The sequence below is a fragment of the Rhinolophus ferrumequinum genome, chromosome 4, assembly GCF_004115265.2.
Source record: "Rhinolophus ferrumequinum isolate MPI-CBG mRhiFer1 chromosome 4, mRhiFer1_v1.p, whole genome shotgun sequence".
Lineage (NCBI taxonomy): Eukaryota > Metazoa > Chordata > Mammalia > Chiroptera > Rhinolophidae > Rhinolophus > Rhinolophus ferrumequinum.
Window position 1 is genome coordinate 22,015,872 of NC_046287.1, and position 24,925 is coordinate 22,040,796.

General features: G+C 31.4%; 1 protein-coding gene across 1 annotated transcript in view; it reads right to left on the reverse strand.

The window, feature by feature from the left end:
* The window catches only part of KLHL1 (kelch like family member 1), a 298,324-nt gene that overhangs the window by 70,524 nt on the left and 202,875 nt on the right, over positions 1-24,925 (reverse strand). The window contains exon 6 of the mRNA XM_033103722.1: positions 7,747-7,933. Within this exon, the coding sequence (XP_032959613.1) occupies positions 7,747-7,933 (187 nt within the window). The remainder of the gene's footprint in view (positions 1-7,746; positions 7,934-24,925) is intronic.

Below are 24,925 nucleotides of genomic sequence, written 5' to 3' on the forward strand. Positions count from 1 at the left end.
ATAGAGTAAATTAAATGTGCTTATACCCTTTGGTATTTATTCATGAATTTTGCTCTTTCTATTAAATAATACGTTGGTGGGTATATCATTATGAGTATAGATTATTACTACAAGTGCACATTAGTATTTCTAAACCATATTACTGCTGCATGCTCTTAAAAAAATCATTTAAAAGTCAAGCATCAGGACTATCTGAGTGTAAAACAGAGCTAACAAATTTTTTCAAGAAGTTTTACATTAAATAAAAGTACATCCTGTAATTGGGTATATCAAAGAATACTTCATATGCATAAAAAAATGCCCCAAACCGTAGGTTGTTATTCAACATGTAAAATGATATTTTCAGCATAACAAAACTTGCAAAAAAACAAATAGGTTTAGTAATGATTCGCCATAGTAAAAACAGGACGTTTTATGATTTATTTAGTCATATGTTTGCATAATTTTCAAGAAGTAAGGAAATGTTTCTATGATGTTTTCCATACATACTTTTTTGTAAGTCATGTGTCTTATAACATCAGCTTATATATCTCTTAAACATAAATGTGCAGTAGCCACAAAAGAATCCTTGTACGTGATGATTCACAAAAGCTTTATTTACCATAGCTAAAACTGATAATATCCTAGGTGATCAACAGGAAAATGGATAAACAGATTATTATTGAGCAATTAAAAAGAATGAACTATTAATATACACAACATCCTAGATGAATCACCAAAAAAATTTGCCGATCGACAGAAATCTTAGGTAAAAGAGTGTGTGATTACATTCAAATGCAATTCAAGAATAGACCAAATGAATTTAAGTTGAAAAAATTCAGAGAGGCTGTCTTTGGAGATGTGGAAGCTGGGGACTGACTAGGGAGGGCTACGAGAGAACTTTTTGGGATAATGGTAATATTCTCTATCTTGTTAGGCATTTGAATTTTGTATATATATATATATATATATACACACTATATATACATATATATGTATATATATGTATATATGTATATATATATGTAATTTTCAAAACTCATTTAAAGGTACACTGAAGATTTATATTAATTTTGCCTAAAAGCTCTAAATAAAGTTGACATCAATTAATGATATGTGTTTAAGATGAAGAGTATTTAAGTGTACACCTTTGAAATGCATTAAAAATCTCTTAGTAGAGGGATAACAGATAGATAAATATGTGATAATGTAGTATATCAACTATAAAATCTAGCTGAGTACATGGATGTTCATTGTATGGTTATTTTAACATTTTTTATATATTCAAAAATTTTATACTATTTTGGGAAAATGAAAATGATTAAAAACAGATGTTTTCAATGTAACTAGATTGGTGTATTAAGAGTGGCAAGCATAGAATGCTAACATAGTGTAGAAGTGGCGCAGGTAAGGTTATCTGAGAAGCCAGGAGTGGAGGATAGTACACTGGGGTTAGGCAAGCAAAGAAAGGAGGATAAAAGGAGAAAGACTGAAGCATAAGACACTGTGTGTGCATGGCTACATAGTACTGCAAATTATCTGGAGCTTCAAACCTGAGGACGTGAGTGGTGTAATTTGAAAAAAGGCTAGAGGTCGTTTAAAGATGTCTGTCATAGATAGAAAATAGAAAACAAACAAACAAACAAAAACTGCCAGTTAAATTTGAAGTGGTAGGTGGGAAACGACAGATATTGCACTGATAACGGATGTCACATTGTGCTATAACTGAGGAACAGCAAGCTAATGATAGTTTTTATTTTATTATTTTATTTACTTTTTTGTGTTTTAATGATCATGCTTAAAGCAGTGGTAAAATTATTTGGCAGTCGTGAGCTGGATGGGTGGCACTGAAGAGAGACTGAAAGTTGGGAGATAATTATCTAAGTTATTTATGACTAGTAAGAAAAAGTTAAGTCCATTTGAGAAACACATACATTATCCCACGCCTGCAGATTGTAGGTGACAAAATTTCAACTAAAGTGGTGGAAATGCTGATATAAATTAAGCAGTCTCTGATAACTGATTAGCTATGGAGGGCTGAATAATTCTGATAACTTAAGTATAAGCCAAGTTAGATGAAAATATTGCCAGTAGAGCATGTTCAAGGATATTAATAGTTTCTTTAAAGTAGGAAATACATTGACCTTTTGTGTAATTCTAGGACTTTTATTTAATAAGTATGTTATTCATGTATTTCAGCCTAGAAATACTCAGTCACAGGAAAATAGGATTTTTACATTTTATATCTAAAAGTAGCTTCTTTCACATAGATTTTTTTTGTTATACATATGAAAGTAAAAGGTAAAAAATGAGTGTTTTAGAACATTTGTATTAAGACTTTTGTTTTAAAACATAATCTATTGAATGTGACCTTTATAAATTTACATTCATGTACATAAATTTTCTGAAGATTTCAGCATATGCATTTTTAGGGCACTTAAAAATAGGAATTTAATAGTGTTTCTTACCTATCTTAAGAATAAAATGTTAAAACAGGCTGAATTTTAAGGCAATGTCTGTTATATTACATTTTGAAGATTTGTCATTAAAAGGAAAATCTTGTGAGAAAATGATCAAATGGATAATTTTAAATTAGGGATCAATAGTTAAAATATTTATAATTCTGTGTGCATAAACATTTCCAAAACATGAAAGAGGAATAAATATAGTAGAGAATATTTAATTTTTTTCAAGCACCTACTTTTCTTATATTCCTTTTATTTCCTAAAATCAAAATACATTTTATTTACCTGGCCTGGGATTTTTTTTGTTTACCCACTGTATTAGAGAACTAGTTCTAAACTTCAGCAAAATCTAAAAGGAAAATCATGTATGAAGAATAAAAGTATGTCAAGCTTTTATGCTGGCACTTAAAAAAGTCACTCAGCACATATCATCATTAATAAGTTAAATTTGGGCAAAGGTGTATAAGGAATAACACAAATGTTGAAATTGCACAGCTACTTAGATTTAAACTCTTCTTTAATTATTAATGGTAGGAATTAAAACCATTTTTTTAACCTATGTCAAAATGATCACGAATATACTCTTGACATAAGTTTATTGTACAAAATAAATGAAATTTTGTATACAATAGTGCTTGGAAATAGGTATTTAAAATATATGGCACTGATGAAATAGTCTTATCATTTCCAGATGATCAGTTACTGAGGACAAATATCATACACTCATAATGTTTTTTTTTTTTCCAGTTGAAGGGACCTATCAGGAAAATTATTTAGGCAACAGCAATCTTCTATTTAGTTTGCCTTTCAAATCTTTGAAATATTATAAATAAAGGAGAATTTCATAGTAATACACAGTTTATATTGATAAAGAGTATTTTGTATTTTAAAACTAATACTTTATATCTTTATGAGATTTGTTAATTTTGGATATGGTAAGATCAGTTAATAAGTTGTAATTTAAGTATGACAAACATTTACTGAAAGTTTAACCTAAGTAACACTGTTTCTGAAGTTAGAAACATAAAACTTCTGTCTCTAAGTTATTCATAATTTAGAAAAGGGAATTAATCTATTACATTAGAACAAATATACTTATGATACTATAAATTCTTACTTTTTCATTCAATATTTTTCATTTTGTTATCTGCATAAGAAAACACTCAAAGTTTAGAAAAAAGTCATAATGTGTGCAAATGCTACTGATAGCATTATCTATTAAAAAAAAAAAGTCTGAACCGACCAAATTATATAATAATAAGATTGAGCTTAATAAATGCTGGTATTTCCATATGAATAAAAATTAGTAAGTTACTTAATATGACATATTTAAGAAATGTAATGAAATATACATTTACACATGTAATATAATGAATAAAAGCAACAAAAATAACTTTATGTATGTTAATAAATCCAAATATACCTATAGTTAGACACCTGTCTAGATAATGCCAGAGACAGATGAAGATACAAATGTAGATAGGTATCTTTCTATACATGTAGATACACACAGACAGACAGACAGACACACACACACACAGACACACACACACACTCACATACACATTTACATAGGAATTTGGGAAAGGAAATATACCACTATGGTAACAATAACTGTATTAAAGTTATAAGCTTATAGTTGGGTTTTCTTCCCTGTATTATTGTATATATACCAGATTTTCAATATATGTTAATAGAATGAAACAAAAGTTATCTTCAAAAATACTATTTCTATGAGTACAAAACCAAAGTATTTTTAATTTCTATGGAATTGTTTAATATCAGACATCAGAAAATAAATCCAATAGAGATATTTTGATACAAATATTTTCCATTAACCAACAGAACCAAATTTTATTTCATGGCACGCAGGAATCACACATAAGTGTAAAACAGTGCAAGCGTTTGAGAGTAAGCAATTAGTGTTTTATCTTTAAACCAAACTTCTAAAGGATTTATGATGATTCCTGTCTGATTAGTAATGAAATTATTGACAAAATATTAAACTTATTGATACAGTTTACTGCATTGGTTTAAATCTGCATTTGACTTTTATTGACATCATTAAAAATTGTTTTTATAAATATAGTTTTTATTTATTGCCTTTTTTAAAACAAGATTTAAATTTGCATGTGTCCTCATTTCTCATTGATAGCAGAACAAATATGAATAAATACATTACTGATTTCAATTGGCGTTAAATATATTATAAAGTACTACATTCTGAAAGATACATTTTTCAGTAGTTTTCAGTGATGGCAGTGGATTAAATCAGACTCTCCAAAACACACCGAAAACTTCCATTTATGACTTGAATTTTTTTCTCATATGATCCATATGATTCGTCATTCTTGAATGTTGTTTATATTGGTATAAAAGGCATTTACCTTATACTATATGGTATTCATATACATGCCATTTATATGGATATCTTATTGTCTCATCTTCTTTCCTGTGTCATATCACTGTTATTTTATAGAACCCTTATAGATTCATGTCTCCAAAGTTCTCAGATGGCTTGGCCTATTCCACAAGATTCAGAAGGTCAGCCCAGGTTACCTCTGAGTTCTCTGGTAGACTTTTTGGTGCCAAACAAACATCTTAAAATGCCTTGTATTAGTTTAGCTTCTTTACATACTCCATCTCATTTAATTATTATTATTTTTTTTATACAGAAGCATAATATTGAGAAAGGAAAAGTGTGCTACAGATTTTAAATGACATTATTGGATTTGAACAGGCATTTCTCTCATTTCAGAGTTTTCTCCACTAATTTACTATTTGTTTCCACAGATTAATCTGGCAGGTCTGTGAGATAGGAATCATATTTATAATGTTCACTATGGTAACAAATTCTTAACACAGAGCTTGGCAAAAAACACTCACGGTTCTGCAAAAGATGAGCATCATTATTGAATGCCTATATATGTGACTATAAGAAGAAAGGAGAGCACAGAGCTCTGAATTTTCTGTAGTATCTACAGGAAATCTGCAAGGGTAGTACCCACAGTTTATCAGTCCCATGAGATAACATCTGAAACTTAGTTATCACAGAGCTGAAGAGGAATCCAAGGAATGTTTGTTTATATAGCTGTTTCTAAGGCATAATATAACATAAACATGTAAATAATTTTTGAAAAACACACTGAATATTGCATATCCTATGGTATTGTGTTGTATTAGTCTAAATTAGTGAAGCAAAGTTAATGCCAATGTTTTGCTATAATGTGTTTTTTCTTCTTTTTTTTTAAATGTTCATTCCCTTTCTTTCATTGCCTTTCAAGAAAAGAGAACACAATTTTAAGATGAAATCTCAATGGCTAATTAAAGATAACACAAGTTAATAAGGTAGAAAACACTCTCTAAGCAATGAGAGCACTATGAATGCACATACAAGAGATTACCTTGAAAATGTCCTTGCTGCTCTCTAAATACCTTGAAACATTGGGTTTCTATAAGTTTTTGTTTACCAAGAAAAAAAAAGTAGGTTCCTTCCTTTCTTCCTTCTTTCCTTCCTTCCTTCCTTCCTTCCTTCCTTCCTTCCTTCCTTCCTTCCTTCCTTCCTTCCTTCCTTCTTTCCTTTCTTTCTTTTAAAACAAATGTGATGTGTAGATTTACAAATGGTTTACCATTGTATGGGCAATCTCTCTGTAGAATAGTGTTCCTTATAAAGAAAGGCCACTCATTTGCTATTAAAATTTAATTAACAGGTATAAAACCATTATCCATTGATGAAATCGGAGACTTTGATGAATGTATTTACTGAAAGTCACTGGAAATCACGGTATTTACTTTTACAAGTAAAATGAATGTATTACAATGTTACAATAAATTTTGCATGCTTCTACTCCAAAAAATGGCTAATTATGTCAGGTGATGCATGTTATTTGGTATTTACCACTCTCATAAGGACAACATACATATAGGTTAATAGATAGGTTTTCTTAGCTTAAAATTTTTTTCCTTGGCATACTTTCTAATATAATTTTGAACTGTTTTTTGGTCAGATTTGTATCTGATAAGATATTTCTGTTTCCCCACTGTAAAAAAGAGTGTTTTAAACCACTCTTTGAAAACTCCTGACATGTTCTTTTAAAGTAATATCATATTTTAAGAAGAGAAGAATGGTGCAGACAGAGAGGCAGGGAGGGAGAGAGACAAAGAGGGGGAGAGATTATGCCATTTCTCTAGTTCTTAAAGCAACACATTATTTACCCTTTTAAATTGATAGTTATTCTTTTTTTATATATACATTAATACTCTAGTGCACATTTAATATGATAGATACTAGAATTCAACAGCCCAGTAAATAGCAGTTAGGTTTTTTTTAAAAAAATTAAACCAGTGAAAAGGATTTAAGAGCTATAAGTTATGTCTGTAAAGATCAAAACGGGAATGTGTCATTATTGACTACATAAATTGGTTTCTGATTACATAAATTATTAGCGGCTATTTGGGATCTTACTTCACAGTGATTGAACTAAGTTTTGTTCCTTCTGACTCTTTCATAACAAAGCTCTCAGTTGAGGTTGAAAATGTGACTGCACTCTATTATTGCCAACTGCATTTTTTATATGAGCATTATAGATGGACTATGATATCATTTATTAGACACAAACATACGACATATTATTTGACTTATGTACTTATTCAAGAAATTAAAAGCCACATAAGAAAGGCTGAAAAGGACAAATGTTAATGGAGTTTTCCCACTAAGAAAAGTAAGAACAAAACCTTCAGATGTAGATGATTCAATTTTTAAACAATTCGTTCACTTCCTTCTGAATAGAAAAATTGATAAAAACAATTAAATTTGTAAATTATAACTGCTACAATGTTTACACTCACTTATGATTAATTGTCTATTTATTTGTCTGGCTTCTGCTTGAGATATGAGATTCTTAACTCCTCAGAAGCAGAAACTCTTCATAATATTACTCTTAGCAAGCAAGTGGCTGGCATATTACATTTCCTTTACTTAGAATGTAAATACAGTTCTCAATATATCCAACAAATCATTTGGGCTGTGTTTTCTAAGTAAGAGCTTTAAAACCCCTTTCATTCCATATGCAATCTTGTACGTAATGCACAAGAGATAAAGGATTTAAAAACGAACGAGAAACAGAAGCAGCAACTACAGACTGAAATAAGAGGTGTTTTTTAAATGTTCCCTTAATCTTAAATTTTAATGAATAAACCTAGGTTAATGAGAAATCTGTTGCTACCATACAGATTGCAGTGTTAAAATTGTATCACGGTATGATACAAGGCATGTATGATATATAGGTCCAGAATTATATACCTTTGTTGTTATCCATTCCTCCTACAGCATACAGAGTTCCAACTGTAGATTTTCTAGGTTTAGTTCTCGGACTTTGCATTAAAGTTCTTCTTTCTGGCAATAGATGATATTTCATTGCTTCCAGAATTAGCTTTTGACATTCCAGATCATTCTTAAATAATGCATGGTTTTCTAGGTCAGCCAGTATCTGTAAATAATACACAATCACGGTTAACATTGCTGTTAAAGGAATGAGCATATTACATCAATAGTTAAAATTATAAACTTAATGTCTATATTACTCCTATGTTGAGAGGTATGCAGAATGTAATAAGAATTAATTACATTGACAAATAGAAGTAAAACGCATTCCTTCTAAGGGAAACAGAATGGATATTGTTTTCAGTTCATATTATTTATTTATTATTATTTTACTATAGAAAGTATAAAGGGACTTCTAGAGGTCTATTTTCCATTTCCTTTCCTCTTATGAAACCTGTTTATAAATCAAATATAGTTGCCTATAAACATGTCTGATGAAGGAAATTAAAAAATAACCTTCAACAGATTAGGTCATAGAAAGCCGATCATAAATATTTATATACTTTAAGGTGTTCCAGGTATACTTTAAATGCTTTTCAGATTAGGAAAAAAACATACAAACAAACAAAATAATAAAACTGAAAACAAGAAGGCAAATTTAATAGTTTCCAATAGTGAAACTAAGAAATTTTATACCAAAACTTCAGCACCCAAGAGAATAGAGTAGGAGCAGCAGTTTTAAGCTATATCACGTCTCTCTTTGCTGCACCAGGTTTTCATCCTCACAAATTCTTCTGTATATATTTGTTTAAACACATCTAAAATATGTTGTATTTTCTTCTTCCTCTGTTGCTCTTTGTATTCTCTTTTCCCTTGATTCTTTCAGTATCACATTCTCCTTTTTTTTATTAAAGTTTATTGGGGTGACATGGTTAGTAAAGTTACATAGGTTTCAAGTATACAATTCTGTAATATACCATCTATATATCACATTGTGTGTTCACCATACAGAGTCATGTCTCTTTCCGTCACCATATATTGGATCCCCTATACCCTCATCTCCCACCCGCCTCCTCTTTTCCCCTCTGGTAACCACTAAACTATTGTCTGTGTCCATGAGTTCTTCTTTCTCATTTGTTTGTCTTGTTCCTTTGTTGCTTTCAGTTTTATATCCCACATATCAGTGAAATCATATGGTTCTTGACTTTTTCTGTCTGACTTACTTGGCTTAGAGTAATAATCTCAAGATCCATCCATGTTGTCACAAATGGCAATTAATCAATGTTTTATTTTGAGTGACAGTTAAATCTGTCATATAGATTTAGAAAATTAATAGAGAAACGTTAACTCATTGACCTTTTCTCCTACATTGTTAAGAAACTGTACCACATCTGTATATTAATTTTATTGAGTACATTAATATATGATGTCAGCATATAATTAGTTTTAACACTAAGATTTTAACCTTAATGATGTACATTTATCTAGCCATTGTAATATATAAATTACAGCTGGAGGTGCCAGAAAGTACGTAAAAACATATAAGATATCATAAATGAGATGTGGGAAAGATAACTGAATAACTCTGCGGTTGACTAGGAGTGTAACGTATTAGAGTTACCAGATGCTTTGGGATATGGAAGGGACGATGTTTAATTAAGTTCAAGACTATGTTTCCCTTCTTGTATACTAAACATAGTTGTCTTCCCACCGATCCCATTTTCATTCTGAACACTTAATAAGAAAAAAAAGAAAAGAAAGAAAAAAATCGTATGGAAAAGGATAAGGGATCTCCAGCAGAATTTTTTTAAAGAACAACTATTTTAGTCTTTCAGTAACATTTTTATTTTTAATCACCAAAGAGAATAAATATTTATAACAAGACCTCTGTGGTCTTTCTAAACTTAAAATAAATAAATAAACATAAAAAACCTGAGAGAGAGAAAAATGGAGAGAAACGGAGAAATTTTAATATGACTTTTGGTCATTTGTGTGTCAGGATAATTTTTTTCTGTATCTAAGCCTTTTCCTTTCCTTAAAAAAATAATTAGCCTTTACAATGATAAATTTATATATGTCTGATGTTGGCTCCATCAATTCTTCTTTTCTCTCTTTTTTTACTTTTTACGGGAAAATTCGGGATTAGTTGATCATAAAAACAAACAAACAAACAAACAAACAACAACAAAAAAAAAACCTGTCACTAGGAGCTCTAGGAATATTTTAACCAGATTAAAAAAATAAAAGGGAATATAATTATTAAAACAATAGCTTTTAGAAATGACCATCAATTTTACTATTAAGATACAAATAATTTGTTGATATTTTGAGAAATTGAACTACATGTTAAAATAGCCACATCGTTAGCAACATGAAAATATTGAGTGTTTTAATCCTGTGTGTTTACACATAGACACTTCTCAAACTTCAGTTTTCCAAGAATATTTATACAAATTTATTTCAAATGCTTGCAATAAATTGAAAATCATTACTGAAACTATTGCTTCATAAAAATGGAACGCATTATTCAAGTAGCTAGTTTTTTTCCACACTCCAAATAAGGAAATAAAATAAATTTGCATATAATTCAAAAAATTGTCTTCTTTCTGTATAATTTACCTTAATGTGTCAGGGAAAATGCTCTCTTAGCTAGAATCTTTGTTGTTATTCTCTGCACTAACTTGCATATATAGATACCCCCTTATATTCTAAATAACTTGTTTTCTTATCACAAGCAAACAAAATCAAATGCATGGATTTATTTGTGCTGCATGACCTACTCTTATTATGTAAAGGGCATACAATTCAAATTTTATGTTAAAGTCAGAAAATATTTACACTATAAAACTTTGCATTATAGATAACCTTCTTAAAATACCATAAAGTTATGCTATGAAGCATATATTACAGCAACACACACCTATAAATAAGAAAATATCTATGTTGTAAACTATTACATAAGTAAGATTAATACTACATAAATAAAGATATAATTTGAAAAGCAGGTAATTAACAGAATCGGTACAAAGCATAGCAAACATATCTATACTTTCCATCTGGTCAGCAATTCCATCGGAAAAATGGAATGCAATATTGAATAAACACTTACAGAAAGATAATTTTAAGCTTATTGTGGACCAAAGAAAGTATTAACTCTTCTAACATTGTATCCTTGGGCTAACTAGTTTATGAAACCATTCTCACATTCATAAGAATGCAACAAAATTTCATATATTTCATGTTATTGCATAATATCTCAGAGTTTTGTTTTGTTACTGGGTGTTATGCTTTAAAAATCAATTCACAGAATTTGAATCTACAAAACAAATTTGAGTCCTATTAGAAGTGACAGTCCTTAGAGAACAAGTGCCAGTTTCACACAGTCTTTCAAGTTTTCTGCTTGACAAAATGAGTAAGATGAATGATAAAATATGCCGTAAACTGCAGGAAAAAATGATTGCCTACTGTGTCTGATAAGTAGGTCTGATACAGGCAAGATATATCAGGTATTTGTAGTAAGCAGTTTATAAGACACTCCACTGTCTTACACTCAGTGCTAAATAAACCCTGAGTCTGTTTAACATTCCGTGTAAGGTGCTGTGAAAGGAGAGTTCAGTTATCACAAAAGTTTGTAGCAACCCAATAAATCGTGAGCTCATAGGTAAGGCTGCCCTGCTTTGCAAGGGAAAATATAAACTGTCTCATGCCTACAGAGGTTTTCTATATCTCTTCTCCCCTTCAGATAGATTTTCAAAGACATTGAGCGAGGGAAACAGAAAAGGGTGCTGGAAACGGCAATGGTAACTTGTTTGGTTCACCATTGCTCACAGCCTTTCATCAGTTATTACCTGAGTATCTGCTATGACTGGAACAACCTAAGCTTGCACAAGAGAAAATAGTTCAACTGTAGCCAAAGTATCAGTCTGCAGCCTGAAAGAAGCTCATCAATCTGAGAAATAGATCCTCATATTACACTTAAATTCGCATTAAGATCACTTGAATATAATTTTGCCAAAGGATGGAATCGTGAAATTTTAAGAGACTGAAACATTTTCTAGTCCTTCTTTACTGGTATAACCACTATTCTGACTAAAATATTTGAGGATATTATTTATATTATAAAATAAATGAGAATAGCAGATATACTAGAGCCTTCTATGTTCTCTTTCAGTGCTATCTATTTCAAAAGAAAAACACAAATTACTGACGAGCTAAAGCTTACATCAAACACAGCTGAGTGATTCCCACTGAAGTATTTGAAAAAACAAGAAAAAAAGCATCTATAAAATAAGGAGCAGTTTCATTAATTTTATTCTGAATACAGAAATATTTGATTGCCTTAAGATAAAAAGTAATTACTAAGTTGACAGTACAAATAGAGAATAATGACATAATCAAAACAAGTAGACCTCATAAAACTAACTCAAATGATAGTTCTTATTTTACAAGTGAAATGGGTTTTATGCTGCCTTAATTTATGATTAACTTTTATTTATTTAACATGGGTTTGCAGTTTCATGGGTATTTAAAAGCTCAGAATTTCTAAAGATGAAATAAGTGACCCCGAGCCCTGTATGAACGTTGCCTGCATCCGGAAAGCTTTCATTGCATCCTAAGTAGGCTCTGGACCTCCCATGCAAGCATTCATTCATTTATTCTTTAATTCAGTAGATATTTAGTAGAATCAATTTTGTGCTAAGTGTTATAATAGGTCCTGGATACCTGCAGTCTCTTTCATCACTACTCTATTCTACTCAAGACCATCCTCCTTTTCACCCCTTAGAAAACCTTCATTAATTTCTCATGTGTAGACTATATTCAAAACCATGCATTGGATTCTTATTGTTTGCAAAACATTATTCAGCACTCTCAGATCAGCATGCCAAGAATTCTATAATACAACACACTATTAGCTATTCTGTCACTTTCAACAATACTGTGGGGCACATTATTCTGTATTTTAAAATTTAGCTCTTCTGATCTCTTTCCTCTCATCTGAATAGATTGTGCTTTTTTGTAACAAAAGCATTATCTGTAATGCCTTTTCCCTCCGGGGCTTCCATTAAAATATGACCCGATTTTCAGAGTCTACTTTAAGTTCCATTCCTCCCATGAACACTCACCTCATTGTTCAGGCCACAGACGACACAATTTGTTTTTTTTCAGTCATATCAGACTTTAATCAATTGCTATCTGTGTAGTCACTTAAAGGCTTATTAATCACACTAAGTCGTAAACTTACAGGAAATCAGGAAAAAATGTCCAGTAACTCTTGTTGGGTAGGACTAACAGGGTTATATGCTCTTAAGAATTGGTCCATAACTATTTAAGTGATTGATCATTTACTATGATTATGGTACTATTGATTTATTTTAAATAATGTATTCAGTATTGAAGTTGGAAAATATACAACACATAGGAAGAAATATACTCAATATCACATCTGAAATTACTTGCATAAGTTGATCATTTTTCATAAATATTTATGGTCTTTCAGAAATATACTTAACAACCATATATCTATATTTCTAAATGATGTATCCAATATCTGTGTGATGGCATGCATATTTTCAGTTGTAGTAAATAGCAACATTCCATTACACAACCAATTTGGGATCTTGGACATTATGGTGAGGTGATTTGACTTTTAACCAAGACACAGATTCATCAGAGAGATCATTATGTGTTAAACTCAGATGTTTCACTGGCAATTCAAACTCACACATTTAAATCTGAACTTATTCTTTCCCATGACTATGTATTGCCTGTACTTGATTTACACCTTCTATTTTTTTATTGATAGTTTAGGGTAATTCTTTGCCTGTACTTCTATTTTAAGCTGCTTCTATTTAATCTGATTCAAACAATTTTAGAAAATATAAAATATGAATACATAAATATTTCCCAGTCTTTTTTTTCTGAGATAACTTATCCATTCATAATTTATTTAGCAAAGTTTCTTATCTTCTCAGTCAACCCCACATCCAAAGTATCATCAATCCTGTGGGTTATTATAATATTGCCTAAGACAGTTTCAAATATCTATATTTCTAGACGATTTATCTCATATCCCACTGACGGCATGCTTATTTTTAGTCATAGCCAATAGCGAAATCCTATTACACAAATATTTTGGAGTCTTGGACACTGTCCCTTTTCCCTTCCAAAAGACACCTCACTGGTTGACATTCTTATCGACTCTTTTCTGAATTTTTGAGGACTAATAATTTGAAATCTTGTATGTGGTACAAGAAATCATAAACAAAATTCAGACTACTCCTACATAGTGTTCTAAAACATATTCAGAATTTACTGTCTTGCTGTCTTTTTATAATTTCTTACATTACAGTTGAAAGTGTTTTCTAGTTCAGGTGCATTTCTCACTGTACCTCCAGACCAACCTTCCGTGTTTCCCTGAAAATAAGACCTAGCCGGACCATCAGCTCTAATGCATCATTTGGAGCAAAAATTAATATCAGACATGGGCTTAGTTTACTATAATATAAGACTGGGTATAATATAATATAATATAATATAATATAATATAATATAATATAATATAATATAAAACTGGGTGTTATATTAATTTTTGCTCCAAAAGACACATTAGAGCTGATGACCTGGCTAGGTCTTATTTTTGGGGAAACAGGGTTCTACTTTGACAAGTCTATTCTATTTGCTATCTCCCACATGAAAAACTTCTTAATTCCATCTTTACTGTGATTTTTAAATCTTTGCACTATCTGACTCTTAGTTAAGTATATTTGTTTTACCTGTGTTTTCAATGAACTTTTAAAAATTTGTCTGAGGTAAATGGGGTCTAATATATGGTGATGGAAAGAGAACTGACTCTGGGTGGTGAACACACAATGTGAGATATAGATAACATATTACAGAATTGTACACCTGAAATCTATGTAATTTTACTAACAATTGTCACCCCAGTAAACTTTAAATTAAAAAAAAATTGTCTTTTCATAGATAAATCAATATTCTTAGGACTTAGGCTTGATCTGTAATTTTCTCAATTCATGATTTAATATTGGATTGCTTACACGTAATAGTCACAGGTAGAAAAACATAGTGATTTTATCTTGCTATGATGGTTTTATAGGTAGCTGTCTCATTTCTAAATATTAACTGTATTTGAATTTTAAAGTTGAGATTCGGAGAAGTATATTTTTATACAATTTGGTTATTTGTAATCTTATTTTGCAAGAGGATAATTGCAAGTGAACATGTTCAAATGTGTGCAGATTCATCAGAAAACCATTATTTGTGTTTATGCTTCCTTTAGCTAGTTCACAAAAACATTTCTGACTGGCAAACTGGTCACAGTGATTGGTAAGCCGTCTTTGCCATCTCAGTGAGGAATCAGACATAGACTCAAATTGATTAGAATGTAAATTGAAAATTTATGCTTTTTGAGGACACCACTAGATTTATGAACAGAGATTTGCTTAATCTGTTAAACACTAAATTAATTGAAGCCATTCTTAGCCTTTGAGTTTCATATAGTAACAACTTTCAACTTGTGAAATATGTATTGGACTATGTTTGTGTTATAGCCTGCATGACAAAGAGATACCTAAGGCCTAGTATTTATCTTCAGAAATATTATAACTTGGAACATTATCATAAGGTTTCATAAGTATGTTTGCATTTTCCTGCTGCTTCTTTTTCTAAACTCTCCCATCCTTTCCACATATGGTTAGCATGATCTTATGTGCCTAATATCTAGTACAGGACTTGCCTGGTGTGGATAATCTCCTAAGTTATAATTTACACCAACTTTCTGGATCACCTTTTCTTGTAGAACTCATGTATCCGCTAATTACCTAACCTCAAACGGTCAATGTCCTCAAGAAAATAAACCTTGAAAACATTTAATCATTATCATTGGATAGTTTTTACTAGTATCTTATAGGAATAATTACATTTCAAAACTAGCTCTTATTGCCTGAAATTGATGAACAGTTTTATAGTAAAGCAGGGTTATTCAAATCAGAACCTGAATTCCAACCATCTTCTGATAAGGAAACTATTCCTGAAATTATAAATATGAATTGTTATATTCAGCGTAATCTTGCATTTCTGTACATTTTTATTATAATAAATTTTTCTGAATGAAGAGGAATGCCCACAGACTAACCATAGCTAACAAATGCCATGGACTAAGTTCAAGGGTCATTCTCAATTATACTTTCCTAGAGAGGGACATATCTGCAAGTGGCCTACACACTATATTCTTAAGCCTGTAAAGAATATCTGGTGCTACAAGAAAGATTGAGAATTCTTCCTTTGCTTCTCCCATATTTTATCTCAGAGACACTAATTCTGATGATAAGAAGTAAATGATGCTCCCAGAAGTTCTCTGACACAAATTTTCAAGAAATCTATTAAAGAGACTACAGTCATACTATTTGGAAAACTGGATTCTCCGATTTCATTAATAGTGTGGACCTAGTATTAATTTTTGTTTTGTTTTAGTCCTATCTCAATTATCTTGAAAAAAAACCTTTTAATTTCTCTCACACTAATTATAAGGTATCAGTCAGTATTTCACTTCCCTCATTTCACTAAGAGAAGATGGAGAAAGAATTTTAATCACTGCATATTTGCAGATATCCAGCTTTCTTTAAATTTACTCTGATCAAAGCCCAACATACCTCTTTTGATCATCATCAGTGAAATAAGTTCCTGTGAAAACATCAAGGTGGATGCATCTTGCAAGTCAATAAGGGATTAAAATAATTCTCCCAAGTAAAGCTAATTCCACTGGGCAGACCCTCTCTCTGTAGAGTTTCTAAAGTTTGGGTATGAAATAAGTTGCTCAAACATCTTGACTGAAAAAACTTCAGGGATAAAAGAAAATAATGACTTATTAATCTTAATATTAAGGGCATTGAAATAACTGTAATGTGTCAAACCCTATGCCACACACTTTGGGATATGCAAAATTAATGTATCAGTTTCTAACTGAAATAATTTACAATATAATTTATATTGTAATGAAGCATATAATTATTATTGTCTAGTACTTACAGTTAACTACAGTATATTAAGCTGCGTTGAGAAGCTTAATATATCTTTATCCAACAGCCCAGTTTTCAGTTGGTTGACCTTTTCAAAACAGGAATCATTAAACTATCTACTCTTTTTCAGTTCTTTACATATAACCCTCCTGGACTACAATAACAGTTGAAAGTCATTGCAAGAAGCTATATTAGTCAATCTAAAGTGTACATATATGCTGGAAGGTAATTGTTTAAAGTGGTGTTCACGAGCTCCTGCAATCCCACTTCTGGGTATTTATCCAAAGGAAATAAAAACACTAACTCAAAAAGATATCTGAACACCTTTGTTCACTGCAGTATTATTTACAATAGCCAAGACATGGAAGCAACCTAAGTGTCCACTTATGGATGAATGGATAAAGCAAAGGATGAATGGATATACATAACAAAAGGTGATAGGGCCTTAAAAGAGAAGGAAACCCTGTCATTTGCAATGATATGGTTGGAACTTGAGGGCATTATGCTAAGTGAAACAAGTAAGACAGAGACAGTCAAACACTATTTGATCTCACTTATATATGGATTCTAAAAAAAACATTGAACTCAGAGATACAAAGAACAGAGGCAAGGGGTGGCAGTGGGTGGCCAAAATTGGTGAAGGTGGTCAAAAAGTGCAGCCTTAGAGTTATAAAATAAATAAGTCCAGGGATGCAATGTACAACATGGTGACCATAGTTAATAACACTGTATTATATATTTGAAAGTTGAGAGTTCATCAGGACCCAGAGATCAGTGTATGGAAGAGAAGCATCTCTACCATTATAAAGATATATAAGTACCCTCTTTCAACAGATACCACCTTAGAGAGAAAGAAGATTGCATATGAGACCACTTGAGAGGAAAGACAGAGCCCTAATAAAAACTTTGAACTTCCAGTTTTCTGAATAGTCATAGTTGTGAACCATATTTTTTTCTAATTTCTATATTTTTCTAAATATTAAGTATAAATTATTCTTCAGTACAAATAGAATCTTAAAAACAAGATGGCATCAGTTATAAAAATTAAATGACTTCTTTCTTTGTAGAAATATGAGTTAAAATTAATATTTCTAACATCCAGGAGAATACATTTAATTAATTGATGCAATAGACATTTATAATGTTCATACTGTCTAAGAGGCACTCTTCTAGGAACATAAACGTAATAGAACTGTTTCTGAATTGAAAGGTGTCATAATTTACTAAGACAAAAAGATGTAGTTGTAAGAATATGACTAAAATATTCTGTTTAGTAAAGACGACTACTAATAGAGATATGGGCTCATTGCTCTAAGAAACAGGAAGATATGCTTAGCCAAGTGTTACGTGGTAAAGAAACACTAGAGGGGACCTTCCTCAAACTGAATTAATAAAGATAAATACCTGTTTGCCAGGCATGGAGAAAATTAAAGGGTATTTCAGGAAGATCACGAGTCCAGAGGAATGAAAGGAAATCAAGTAGACTTCAAAGTAATATTTATCAAAATACACCTTGCTTAGTGTGCTTCTTTTCATAATAAAACCTTTCTCTCCCTATCTCTTATCTCTATCCCTCTATCTCTTTATTTCAATCCATTCATCTATCCATCCAACCTTCCATCCTAATATATGAAGTCATATAACTATATAACCCTAATATCCTTATTGAATCCTCTTTATTCTTTCATTCAACACATCAAATTTACTGGACAGACAATACTTGCAATTCGATCTTCAAAATACATCCAGAATATATGTACTGCAACACAGGGATAAGCTAGCATTATCATCAACTTCACTATTGTAATACCTCCTAACTAGTATATCTGCTTCCAAATTTTCTTCTTAAACAGTGCTGGTTATTTTTTATTTGCTTCCCCATTATTCATTTTGCACTATTCTCTGTCCTGTTGAGTTCCTGTGAGACTGAATCTTCTGGAACTGCATCATCTGGCTCTCTTGCTAGCTTGCTCTTGGCTGGTTCCAGCCAATGGAGTTTATAAGCAGAAAGTCAGAGAGTGTAAGCAAACATAATATTTCTTCCCTACTGTCTGCATAATGTGGCTGTCATGGTGTCTATGACTACAGCTCAGGAAGGGTAGCCTTTCTGCCATGGCTCCCATCTTTCTTGACTATGTAATAAGGTTTCCTCCATCATGCCCTTAGTTTAGGGTCTCTGAGTCTTCATTTCTGGTGAATTTTATCTCCTCCTGGGATCTTACCTATTGCGCTACCATATTGTTTATTTTTCACACATTAGCTAGAACAATACTTTTAAGATATAGTTACTCTCTACTTTTGAATACTTCATCTTCTATATCCCCGCTGCCTTGTTCAAAGAACTCTAATCACCTTGGCTTTTGCTGTTCCTCAAACATGTCATGTACATCCTCACCTCAGAGCTTTTGCATTTGCTGTCCCCTTCTCCTGGAAGACTCTTTTGCCTGATATCCGTTTATTTTTCTTTCCCCCCTAATTTCCTTCCTGTCTCTCCTCAATGCCATTTCTTCATAGATGACTTTCCTGGCCAACCAATATAAATTGGCAACCCCAATCACTCTCTTACTTTGTCCCAGTTATTTCAATTTGTAACTCATTTTACCAGCTGAATTATAATGAATGCATAGTCTGTATGATGTCTTTTGCTACTGCTCCATTCCGTTCTTCCCTTGCTGCTAAAATGTAAGCTACATTAGAGTCGGGACTGGTTGGTTTGATTCAATGCTAAACACACAATACATATTCCTGTCACATAGGTAGCACTTAGAAAGTCAATAAAATGAGTGAGTGAATGAATGAATGAATGAATGAGAGATTTCTAGATTGATTTCACTAAAATATTGATTCTGACATTTTATTAAAGGTAACATTTTGGATTTTTATTGTTTTTCCTGTTGTATATGTATGATTGATTTGCATTTTAACCAATATGACATATTTATAAAACAAATACAGATTTTTAATTCAAAGTATCTATGTAAAAAAATATTTATATGAAGCTTAACATATAGGCCTGTGTAAGAGCTTTCTATTAAAAATAGCTATCAGAAGAATTAAGGATGAAGATATTGATTATGGATTTTTACACCTGGACATGATACAATCACTAGAAGGGGTAAAAGACTAAAAGAATATAGATAGAGGAAATCAATGAGCCACAGGCTTAACCTTAGTGAAAATCTACAATCAAAGAAGGGCAATAAAGAATGAAAATGCAAGGAAAACCAAGACTTAGAGAGAAATGCATATGTATGTCATATAGCACTTACAGACAAGGAACAAAAGTGTTAAATAAGGGAGGTCTACAATGCCAAATGTAGCTGAAAAAATAAGGAAAGAAATAGTTGAGCAGTTCATTTTGGCTACAGAAAATCCCCATGGACCTTTGAGGACACTGATAACTTACACTGGGTGATTTTAAAGAATGTTTGATGAATAAATGGAGACGACTGACACTTCTTGTATAAGAAATCTGGAAATAGGCTTGCAAAACTTAGGGCCTTTCCTGCCAAATCAAATGTGTTTGATTATAAAAGTGATTATAAATGATTATAAAAATTCTATTACATACCAATACACACTAAAAAACTGTTAAACTATCTATCTGTCATCTATCTTTCAATCTAACTACCTTTCAGATTGCTCTGTTGTTGAATTTTTATATAAAAGGAATAAGGCCTAGGAAGGGAGATGCCCAATATAGCTATATAAAAATATTGCTTTATATTTTATTACCCTCAGAAATGTTTAAGAAATAATATAAACAGCAATCAATTGGATATGCAACAGAGATCCCTTAGCTAAATTTAACGAAATGAAAGAAAAAGATAAATTACTGTGAGCAGGTAAATGCCAGTAAGTCATTAACATGTCAGTAGAATGTGTTTTGTGTCAGAAAATCTAGTTTCAACTTTAGGCAAGCTCATGCTAAGTGATTGTTAGCACATCAAAAGTGTATAAAAGCAAAGACTAATCTTGGGAACGACAGTAGAAATAACAACAGAAAAAACTCAATGTAATCTCTTAAACAGTCCTTAACTAGTATGCTACTATCCCTGATTCATTCATTCAGTACGTATTCACTCAGTTATTTGGTTGAGATCAGAAACATTCCAGTCATTAGTCTGAAGTTATTCGGTGCATTTATATGTGAGATATAAATTTTGACTGAAATTAATGACAGGCTCAGCCACTCATAGCAGCCACAAATGTAAAGCAAAGTGTGTATCAATAAATATATTGATTTTGTTTCTATTAATATTCAGTACTATATTAGAAACCACTGAGGATACGCAGTAGTAGAATATATAGTTTCTATATACAAGATATACAAAATCTAAATGGACAAAGTTGCATTGTAAGCACAAACAAGTAGAAACAAAAATAAGAACATACCAAGTTTCCTCATATCTAACATAGGCTACTGATTCAGTTTCTAAGGGCAGCATTCTCAGAAAAAATGGAGTGCTAGTGACACAGTAATATATTTTTTCTTTCAAAAACAAATGAAAAAATTTATCTGCATATCTGTGGATAATGTGGCATAAAATTTCAGCAGACTTAAAAATGAATAAATGTAATAGAATGTTTATAGATTCAGGAGTCCTAAGTTATGGATATAAGTAATTTAAAAAATCTAGAATAAAATATATAATGTAAAACAAGTTTATTTTTATCAGATTTTTCTAAAAATATTAATTCCTGTATGATTACAATTGGACACTGCCTTCAGAATTCCTACCCTTCTGTTTTCTTCCTAGGCTGAGCTCAGGTTAGGATTTTCCTGGTTTGACTTTCTCAAGTTAAAATGTAATTATAACATATCCCATTCTTTCAGTGTTTCTCAGTATTTGTTGAAATACATAAGAGAAAGAAAAAAAAATAAAAAGAATAATTTCAATATGAAGAAAATGGCAACATAACTGCATAAGGCCAATTAAGAAGAAATACCAAAACCTGATAGCAGGTCTTTAAGAAATTTCATGAGAATAAAATAAAAACATTTTAACATTGAAATTGCAAAACGGGGAATAATCTTTAAAGGTAGATGACAACTCACACAGAGTACAATGAGTGAAATTATGGCAATCATTTGCTTAGATTGTTGAAAAACAAGTATATCAGTTGGCTTGGGCTGCCATAACAATATACTGCTTAAATAACAGAAATTTATTTTTCAAAGTTCTAGAGGCTGTAAGTCCAAGATCAAGGTACTAGGAAATTTAGTTCCTGGTTAGATCTCTATTTCTGTCTTGCAGACAGTCGCCTTCCTGCTGTATTCTCACATGGCCTTTCTGCAGTGAGAAAGAGAGAGAACAGGCCCATGTGTTCTGTTGTATCTTCCTCTTATGTAAAAATATGGACACCAGTCCTATATCTTAATTTAACATTAATTATCTCCTTAAAGGCGCTATCTCCAAAAGCAGTTATATTGGGGGTTAGGGTTTAACATATAAATTTGAAGAGAATAAAATTTAGTCCATAACATCAAGTATTAAAAACTCACTTAGTCTATAGTGCCAGGTGGGTACGAGACTAATGGGGGAAGTCACTGCATAAATTATATAAATATGGTATGATATATATGTATATGCTGTCATCATTCCAAAGCCATTTAACACTATCATTAAATTTGTGTTTTAAAAAGTTCACTCTCATGCATTGTAAAGAATGGATAGAGGTGGGGAAAGATGTCACTGAAGTGAGGCAATTATCATGGAGTCCACTGCAAAAAAAAATATTAAAAAAAATGATAAGGCTTAATCTAAAGACAATGATGATATACATGGAAACAAGAGATTTAGAGCTTTTTAAAGAAGCACATTAACAAAAAAGATTGGTGACCCATGAAATAAGAAGACAATAGTTGTTGAGGAATTTAAAGAGAAAATACATAGGCTCCATTTCTGAATATGGGATCATACAAAATGATATCCTACTTTCCTAAAAAATTGACCGATCAGATGAAATGGATATTTATTATTTAAATAAATCTCTACATTTCAGGCATAGCTTATTTATCTACTTATTTATCTGCCCATATATTAACATACGCAGAGAATAACAAACATTAGCATGACTGTATGTTAGCATGAGGTGAAATCTAATGGTTAGGTTAAAATTCCATCTTTTATTTTTTTTAATAGATGAATATGAGTATTATGAGTCACTACTAACGGAAATCAGATTATACAAATTCTGACAATTAAGTTTGCGAACTCATCCTAGAAAAAGTGCTACATAACTCTGCTGAATATCACTACAGTCACCTTTGAAGTACTCCCCTGGGGAAGCTATGCACCAACGCCAGCGCCTAGTCCACCCTTCAAAGCAATTTTGGAACTCTTTTTCTGGAATGGCCATCAGAGCTGTCATCATATTAACCTTGATGTACTGAATGCCATCAAAATGCCTTCCTTTCAATATTTCCTTTATCTTCAGGTAAAGAAAGAAGTCATTGGGGGCCAGATCACATGGGTAGGGAGGGTGTTCCAATACAGTTATTTGTTTACTGGCTAAAAACTCCCTCACAGAGAGTGCCATGTGAGCTTGTGCATTGTCGTGATGAAAGAGCCATGAATTGTTGACGAAAAGTTCAGGTTGTTTACATTTAATTTTTTCAGGCAACCTTTTCAGGACTTCCAAATAGTAAATTTGGTTAACTGTCCAGTTGGTACAAATTCATAATGAATAATCCCTGTGATATGAAAAAAAGGTTAGCAACATTGCTGCAACAAGTTCACGAACTTAATTGTGGGACCTCCTAGGTGTTCATTGTGATTAAATATTCATCATTCTCTAAATTCTTATCATATATTTGATATTTCTTATTCTTTGCCTCCTTTTGAAAAGATTACAACACTTATGCTGAATTGTAGCAAATTGGGAAGTTGTTTAATGGTTTGGAAAAACCCTACAGCTGGCTGAATTGAGAATAACACACTCATTATTATTTATGACTCTATTTCCAGGTCTTTATAGGTCAGCTTATTGAAATCACTGAATATGCTGCTTTTCCAGCTCAGCAAAGACAATTTTGCAGGCTACTTTATGCTAGACATCCTCATAGAAATGGAAGAAAGCCAATTTATTTAAATATAAACACATCTAGAATATTTCTAATTTAGGATAATTTAATCTAAGTGAAAATCCATTGTTTATTAACCTTTACCATTAAAAACTCCAAAATTAAAAAAAAAAAAGATGGAACCACCTAGAACAGTGCTTCCCAGTGGTGTCCTGTAGACCATTCTATACATGAGACTTTAGTAGCCATTACTTGAAATAAGCATTTTTCAGAAAAGCCAAACATTCCATGGATTAGAATTAAGTGAGTTTCTTTATCAGGTGATTTAAGAGACTTCATTGTGATGAGCTGTACTGTGAACTATCAAAAGAGGGATATGACATAACGGGTTTATAAACTTTTTTTTTTATTTTTAACATGAAACACTTGTGATGAGTATCTTCAGATAATATCTGTTTAAGGACAAAGTGTTGGGAAATGCTCATCTAGATCAAACCATTGAAAATATTTCACAGACCAAATGTAGAGATAATAAGAAGGCTTAATACCCATCATAGCAAGCTTTAGTAATTTATAATTTCAGCATCAATGTTTTTCATTTTATCCAATAGGAAATATGGGATATTTTGGCTTTACAGATCACGTATTTAATCCTATACATATGTTTAATGTATATTTAATCGGTCCAAGTATTGAAGAATACATAATTCTAGGCTGCCTGAATTACTAGGAAAAAAGAAAAAGAAGAAGTAAACCATGGAATTGTGAGAGATTTGAATTTTATAGAAATACCATAAGAAGAATATGTAGGGATATCATAATATTAAAACATAGGTGGAAATTAAAAATAATAATAATAATAATTAAAAAGTCTCCTTGAGGTAAGGTAAGGTAAAATACTTTTCATGTGAAATAATATTTTAAGCATTTTGAGTAAATAGCATATGCCTTTTGAGGGGAAGCAGAGTTTCCCATCCAAAATTGTATCTTTGGGATACTGATTAATTTAAGCTGATTATTTTTAAGAAAAGAAAGACTCAGGATAAACCTTGACCTTCCCTCAATTGCCTAAAAGGAATCTAGTTAGAGAACCTGC